At 37.9% G+C, this 8,881-nt stretch overlaps 1 protein-coding gene across 1 annotated transcript; it reads left to right on the top strand.

Moving 5' to 3' along the window:
• The first annotated feature begins 785 nt into the window (after window positions 1–785).
• Window positions 786–8,641, top strand: LOC132874374 (cytokine-inducible SH2-containing protein-like). The gene is made up of 3 exons (XM_060910505.1): window positions 786–1,196; window positions 5,925–6,094; window positions 7,437–8,641. Exons 1-3 carry the CDS (start codon window positions 1,177–1,179, stop codon window positions 7,916–7,918), a joined length of 672 nt encoding a protein of 223 aa, XP_060766488.1. The 5' UTR covers window positions 786–1,176; the 3' UTR covers window positions 7,919–8,641.
• The last annotated feature ends 240 nt before the right edge of the window (window positions 8,642–8,881 follow it).

Raw genomic sequence — 8,881 nt, forward strand, 5'->3', positions numbered from 1 at the left:
CTCTAGCCTAACCTGCATATCTTTGGACTGTTGGGAAAACCGGAGCACCTGGAGGAAACCCACACAGACACAGGGAGAACATGCACACTCCACACAGAAAGGCCCCTGTCGGCCACTGGGCTTGAACCCAGAACCTTCTTGCTAAGAGATGACAGTGCTAACCACTACACCACTCTAGCCTAACCTGCATATGTTGGGAAAACCGGAGCACCTGGAGGAAACCCACACAGACACATGCAATCTCCACACAGAAAAGGCCCCTGTTGGCCACTGGGCTCGAACCCAGAACCTTCCTGCTGTGAGGCGACAGTGCTAACCACTACACCACTCTAGCCTAACCTGCATATCTTTGGACTGTTGGGAAAACCACAGCACCTGGAGCAAACCAACACAGACACATGCAAACTCCACACAGAAAAGGCCCCTGTCGGCCACTGGGCTTGAACCCAGAACCTTCTTGCTGTGAGATGACAGTGCTAACCACTACACCACCGTGCCACCCATATGATAGTATAAAAACATGAAGAACATGTTATAAGTGCGATTTATACCAACATCTGAAAAGAAAACGAAAACAGGTTGACCAAAATTCTGTCCAGTTTGTAGTGTCAACTGGCTTATGTAAAGTTTCACACAATCAAAACACAAAATGTCTCCTTGCTGGCACCACGACAGATGGTAGTTTGGCTTTGTTTGTGAGCGTGTAGCTCCAGGCTGCTCTTCTGATCCACCGTGTCGTGAACCAGACATAATGGAAGAGTGCTTTGATCCAGCCTGTAGTGCGGTTGAGGACGCAGCCCATTCCGAGTGGCTGCTGAAGCTTTCCTGGAAAGTCTCTCACTGTACCGGGAACCCAGCTCGGCTCGACGGTTACAGAGCCGGGGACCAATCAGAGCGCGCGCCGGAGCTCACGAGCGCAGTTTCTGTGAAAGGCGCTGCTCAGAGACACACGCACGCGCCTACACAAAAGCCGTTTCTCGGAAAGCCGTTTCCGGTTCTGTTCTTTCCCCAAAACACTGCGCGCGCTGCTTCATCACACCGAGCGGACCGAGGCGCTGCTCGCCGCTGCGCCGGGGAGGAGGGCCACCTGCACTTTATTTTTATAATTCAGCATCTTTAAAGCGGTTTTTTTTTTTACTGTCATCAATTATCGTAACAATTCTGAATTAATTCGTGATGTTCTTGTGTATTCAAAGGTAAGAACTTTTTAAATACAGCTATTTCATGGATATATTTATATATAGTAACATAGACTATATTTATATTTAGGTTATAACTCATTATAACTCTCAACTCCATATATATATATATATATATATATATATATATATATATATATATATTTCTTAAGCACATGTAAAGAAATGTTGTGGACCAAAAATGGCTTAAAAATAATGAAATGAAAGGTTTCAACATAAAAAAAAATACTATAAACAGTCATCACATATATATCAGAAAATAAACCATAAATAATATAGGTAATAATAATACAATATAAAAATCAAAACAAAAGTAAAGAAAAGAAAACAAAAATACAAACAAGGATGCACTAAGCAGTTTTGAGTTTACAAGCTAGATAATCAATATAAATTGATTATCTAGCTTCCTTATACAGTATATATGGCGGCATGGTGGTGTAGTGGTTAGCGCTGTCGCCTCACAGCAAGAAGGTCCGTTTTCGAGCCCATTGGCCGGCGAGGGCCTTTCTGTGTGGAGTTTGCATGTTCTCCCCGTGTCCGCGTGGGTTTCCTCCGGGTGCTCCGGTTTCCCCCACAGTCCAAAGACATGCAGGTTAGGTTAACTGGTGACTCTAAATTGACCGTAGGTGTGAATGTGAGTGTGAATGGTTGTCTGTGTCTATGTGTCAGCCCTGTGATGGCCTGGCGACTTGTCCAGGGTGTACCCCGCCTTTCGCCCGTAGTCAGCTGGGATAGGCTCCAGCTTGCCTGCGACCCTGTAGAACAGGATAAAGCGGCTAGAGATAATGAGATTATATATATATATATATATATATATATATATATATATATATATATATATATATACCGTACACTACTGTTCAAAAGTTTGGGGTCACTTTGAAATGTCCTTATTTTTGAAAGAAAAGCACTGTTCTTTTCAATGAAGATCACTTTAAACTAATCAGAAATCCACTCTATACATTGCTAATGTGGTAAATGACTATTCTAGCTGCAAATGTCTGGTTTTTGGTGCAATATCTCCATAGGTGTATAGAGGCCCATTTCCAGCAACTCTCACTCCAGTGTTCTAATGGTACAATGTGTTTGCTCATTGCCTCAGAAGGCTAATGGATGATTAGAAAACCCTTGTATGTTAGCACAGCTGAAAACAGTTTAGCTCTTTAGAGAAGCTATAAAACTGACCTTCCTTTGAGCAGATTGAGTTTCTGGAGCATCACATTTGTGGGGTCGATTAAATGCTCAAAATGGCCAGAAAAATGTCTTGACTATCTTTTCTATTCATTTTACAACTTATGGTGGGAAATAAAAGTGTGACTTTTCATGGAAAACACAAAATTGTCTGGGTGACCCCAAACTTTTGAACGGTAGTGTGTGTATATATATATAAAAGGAAGCTAGATTATCAATTTATATTGATTTACGAAGAGGGGTGGGATTAAATAAGTTATTACTTCAGCCCATTCCTCTTCGGACATGTCAACTCAAAACTGCTTAGTGCATCCTTCCCATATTATTATATTATTATACCATGTTGGTATGTCTTGGTATGTTGGTTTTTTGTTGTTGTTGTTGTTGATTTTGCTTTCTTTTGTATATATAGTTTATTATGGTGGAAAGTGACGTTTGATTAGCGGTGGTATAGAGGGTTAGGATCTGATAAGTTATTTACTTCTTCCTAATCCTTTCTGAACAATATTATGTTATTGCCTTGTGGCTACACTATTCTGTTTATGACGATGTTTTGATGATTGCATTTTTTATTTTTTGTTTTTTTGTTTGTTTTTATATCTTCTTTACTGTTCAGAATAAAGCAATCAATCAGTTAATCAATCAATCAATCATATGGAAAAGATGTAGATAAATCTTATAAAATTTCTATGTCCTTTGTCTGAAACTTGTATGTAAAGCATACAACAGTGAAACCAGATATAAGATCCTTAGTAAATTTGAACAAAATGAAACTTGTATGATTTGCGTATTTATCAGAACAATATATGACAGTAATGCAAAAGTGGCCACTTTCAGGAGTAAATCATATTCCTTATATGATGCACAATACATGAAACATAAACTGAAGGTGATGGAAAGGTTTTTTTTTTATATTTTATAAGTTTCTTCTAATTCTTTTCCATATGGGTTGTTTGTATTTTTGTTTTCTTTACTTTTGCTTTGATTTTTATATTGCATTATTATTACCTATGTTATTTATGGTTTATTTTCTGATTTAGTGGCTTTTTACGTGCTCTTGTTGCAAATGCTGTTTTGCTTTTCTTGTTTTCTGTTTATTTATTCAGTGTTTGTTTACATGTTCGAAATAAAGATAAAGATTAAAAAAAAGATCACTAAACCATAATAAATGAAACAAAGTCAATATTTGGTGTGGGACGACCCTTTGCTTTAAAAAAAATAATAATAAAATAAAATATATAGTAGTCTGAGGTGCAAAGAGTGCAGTTTTATAAGGAAATGAGCTGTAGGTTTTACTGAACATCTTACAGAACCAGCTACAGTTCTTCTGGATACTTTGACTGTCACACTCGCTTCTTCATTCTGCCCCAAAACCCTGTAGATTTCATTATGTTTTCTTTTTTAATCTGAAACGTGAGCACCTATAAAATAAAATAAAAATATGCTGATCAAATACAAACTTTCTTTTCCTGTAACGTTTAATTTTGTGCTGGAACGTTTCCAAATGTTTGGACCTCTAAAATGTTTTTGTACTGACTCGAGAATGTAGAAGTCATAAAATAGAAATCTATAACAAAGTTTGTATGGGGGGGAGAAATAGGGGGCCAAGACTTTTGCACAGTACTGTGTGTGTGTGTGTGTGTATATATATATATATATATATATATATATATATATATATATATATATATATATATATCCATCCATTATCTGTAGCCGCTTATCCTGTCCTACAGGGTCGCAGGCAAACTGGAGCTTATCCCAGCTGACTATGGGTGAGAGGCGTATATATATATATATATATATATATATATATATATATATATATATATATATATGAATGACATTGACTATCACAGAAACAAAACAACCCTAACTCTTTTTTTTCTTGCTTAATGCGTCATTAATGCACTGTTGGGCAATTCTTCAGCAGAGAGGCCAAAATTATGAAATTATTACAACTGCCTTAACTTGTCAGCTCAGTGATATTGCTCAGTGATAAAGTATGGAATCCAAGGCAAAATGTACTGAAAACCGTATTTAAAAATAATCACCCCAATTATAACAATGTCGCTTCAGAGAAATGAGAATTTTAAGAAATGAAAGTTTATTTTTTTCTGACATAATTCAGTTCCTGACTTTTCTTTCCTCATCAAAGATTTTGCCTTCAGAGTTAAACATAGCCAATTTTTCTGTGCGTTTTTTTAAATCAAAAGCTACCCCATACAGTGTGACATTTTTATTTAATACCATTATCTTGAGTACTGCACCTAAAAATGCGACCACATTTTGCTCTTCCGTTACCGAAGAACTACCCTGTTACACTATTTCACAGATGATAATACAAAAGAGGAAACCCTATAACCTTTTATTACCACTAAAAATAACAACAATAATAACTTCACCCTTCCTCCAGTCTCATTTCAGTGTCACCTAATATTTAGCTTTACTCTTCACAGGGTAATTTGGTATGCTGTTTTAAATACGTGCCCGTCGTTATTTTTGGTCCTTACTGCTTTGTTCAGTATCAGTATAACTCATCACTTTTCAGGACCTGTTTTTTATCAAGTCTCGACATATTTCTGAAGAATTACAAAAATAAAAACATCTAGCACCAGGGTGGTGTTAATGTCAGAAGAGACTGAGTTTACAGCTTCACTTGCCTAATAATAATAATAATAATAATAATAATAATAATCTTGGAATCACAACATTTTTGGGGAACGTCCCAAGACATGTCCTTCACTGTAGATAGGACCAGGAATAAACTGCATCACATTTCAGTTGATAAGCGAGGGTGAGGTCTTAAAACGGGTGACAGTCGGCTTGAGCGTTACACTGAATGATATTGATCGAACCTTTTGCGTTGGTGTGTGTTCGGGTCAATTCAATTTTATTTGCATATAGCACTTTGAAAAATATTATCACAAGGCATCTTCACGGAAATCGGAGTGTAGGTTTAGATTCCTATTCTAGATTTCATTCTTTCTTTTGGTGCAACTGATATTACATTTATGTGTATTCATTGAAGGTTATTTTATCCTATGCAGCTTCCTAAGATGGCAGAGTTTAGCAGTTTAGGGATAATGACCTTCCTTGTACAACTTTCCCAACAAAATGTGCAGAAGCTTAAACTACTACTGCCTATAATATTCACGAACAAAACCATCCATCAATCCATTATCTGTAACCGCTTATACTGTGCAGGGTCGCAGGCAAGCTAGAGCCTATCCCAGCTGACTATGGGTGAGAGGTGGGGTACACCCTGGACAAGTCGCCAGGTCATCGCAGGGCTCATGAACAAAACCCTGTATGGAAAATCCCAACACCATGAGCATCTAATCAAACAAGAATAGGGTGTAACATGACATTCGAGACAAGCTATGAGAAGAATGTTGCTTGTGTAATCTTACAAGCATGTTGTTGGCTCATTCTCAACGCCTGACACATGGTTTTACAGTGTTCCCCTCAATCAAACCAAGTTATGCTCCTTTTTAGTCCATTTGTAAATAAAAGATTCATCTTTCCTAATAGGATTCTAGGCCCACCTTCAGTGATGGTTACTGGAGAGATGAAAGTTACAGACAATCCAGAAGTATCAGAAGATTCTTGTAACCAGCTGGTCCCGGCTTCTCCTCAGCTGTGGGACTCGTTCGATAATCTGCGATGCATCCATGCTACATTTCAGCACCTGAATACCTCAGGTACAGCACAACCAGGCTTGCATGCAGCCCTCTTGTGTTTTTTTTTTCTTTTTCAGAATCAGTTTCAGAATTTACAACATGAATAACAGAGATAAATAAGATTATTATATCCACGTTCACTGGATATGAACAATCGCTTGCTCTGATTGGCTACTCTACTACTAGGCTATCAGCTCATATACCGTGAGTAGAGAAAAACAAAATGGCGGCGCGTTTTGTTGAACAAATTGAAGATGAAATAAAAACTCTACTCGAAAACAAAACTGCAAAAAATACAAAAAAGTGACAAAATACGGAATGAAAGTATTTGATGGTAAGAATGTATCTTTTTTTATTTTTCAAGAATTATTATTATCGCATTTTTCACAAATTGCTAGTCATTTCACCAGTTTGTTAAGCGGAAACGATTTTGGCGGATGTTTTGTATCAAGTTTTTAATTCTCAAATTTGCAAAAAAAAAAAAATTCTCTGTTTCTCAAAATCCGTGCCTCATCGGCTATCAGCTCATGAACATGTACGACTCTATTTCGTGGAATAACTGTTAATTATAGCATTGTTAGCAACTTTGTCCTAGATCATCATTTTCACATATTTATGTCTAAGGATCACAAACATACAGTACAGTATACTGGTTAATTAGTTCCCTGCAAACACAATATTAATATCTTAGCTTAAATTTCGAAACCAGTTTTCTCACCAGATTTTTTTTTTTAATCGGCTAATCATAGTTCTCAAGCACTTTTAGTTGAATGAACTCAACTGTGTGATATTTGGCCTGATTTTGGAGTCACAAATAGAAGTTGCACATTATAAAAGACCTAAAATCTACTGCTCAGCGGTGGCCAATTTCGTGTCATTGTGACCAAGGACAGTCAAGAACAGTTCTAGCATTGTCCAAAATCTTTTTATAAAAATCTCAGTGTGAAACCGATGCTCTCGTCCAAAATCCACCAAAAGGAGGATGGTACAGGTCTCACGGGACAGCTATAAAAGCAATAATGGCAATAACGGAATATAAACAAAACGTGTTCTCTCACTGCGTCCCATACATTTCCGCCAAAATTTTATTGAGATCATCTAGTACAGCGTGACAAATAATACTCATTAAAGGTCACTCGAACTACAGAGTCTAAAACTAGCTTTGGCATGGTAATAAATAAATAATAGTTCTCAAGCTCATCACAATGGCCTCTCAGTGGTTCCCCATACCCATTCTTGCCATTTTCGTTGCATTTTTTCCAGTCTAATCTACATTGCTAAATTGTTCGTCAAATTAGAAAACAGTCTAACCTATTCCTTTGCATTGTTATAAGACTTCAACATAGCCTCTTTTGTTTTTCAGGCTGGTACTGGGGAAACATTTCAGCGAGCCAGGCTGGAGACGCTCTGGCAGGCACAGCAGAGGGCACGTTCCTTGTGCGTGACAGCAGCCACACACACTACTTCTTCACCCTTTCTGTGAAGACGAACAGAGGCCCCACCAACGTACGCATCGAGTACAGTGGCAACCGCTTCCGCTTGGACTACATTTCTAACACGTGTCCTCGGCTGCTGTCCTTCCCCACCGTATCCGACTTGGTGCAGCACTATGCTGGCACCAGCAGGAGAAAGGAGAGATCTAAGCCAGAGGAAGACACCCTAGGAGTACCGAAGGACAATATGGTTCTGCTGAAGCTCAGGCAGCCTCTGTATAAACCCAAAACCTTCCCCACGTTACAGCACTTGGTCCGTCTCACCATAAACAGACACACAAAGTGCCCAGAACAGCTGCCGCTACCATGTCTTCTGCTGCACTACTTACAGGACTATCCCTTCAAAGTATAACATTGACATCATGCTTCGAGTGGGTTCAGAAGGCAAAATGCACTGTATATAGTGTCTGTTCTCGTCAAACAGACCACTGGATAAGCATTGAAATGTTGCAGCAGCTGTGTACAATAGGACTTTGTGTGCTGCTAAAGATCCTAAAGTATGCTGTGAGACGTGTGTTGTGACATTCAGGCCTGAGGCCAGGGAATAAAAAAACTGAACTGAACATAATGAGTTCTGAGACCAGAAAGTATTTATTTAATGCACATATTACAAAATCGAGTCTGAATATTTAACGGCGATATAGTTTCTCATACTTCAAACATATATTGGGCTATATCACAAACCAAACCACACCACACCTATCAGTTATGAGATCTATTACATGACTCACCATGGCAAACACCTGATGTATTTAATTCAATGTCGAACACTTCTCTGGATTTCCAAACACGTATTGTGAAGGAATTTATGAAGTGTGTCGTGGCATTCAGAGAGCAAAGTATCGAGCATGATCTCAGAGACAATGACAATTATAGAAAGTGAGTGACTTTCGAATAGCAGGTCGGTAGGCCCTGACCTTGTTCTGTCTGCCTGTGAATTGCAGTCGAGTTATAACAAACTACTTCCTGCATCCTGTTTACAAATGAACGAAATTTGTTCAACTGAAACTGAATGTTCCTGTAAATATTATTGTCTGTACACCTTTTCAGTTTTTAGTAAAATATTTCAGTGAAAGTTTTCATTTTGTTCATCAAAACAGTAATGTTCCTATATTAATTTAATTTTTTATAAGAATTATACTAATGTGTTTTCTTTACATTTTACTCTTTGGGAGTTGAGGTTTTTTTTTTTATCTTTTACATCTTTTATAACCTTGTTTACGAGCTGGTAGTGTAATCTATAAGCCTGCTCTTGAAAGTAGGTCAACTCAGGATGTCCTGACACATCGCTGGAATCGGACACTGATGACATTAT

This window comes from Neoarius graeffei, chromosome 26, assembly GCF_027579695.1.
Source record: "Neoarius graeffei isolate fNeoGra1 chromosome 26, fNeoGra1.pri, whole genome shotgun sequence".
NCBI lineage: Eukaryota > Metazoa > Chordata > Actinopteri > Siluriformes > Ariidae > Neoarius > Neoarius graeffei.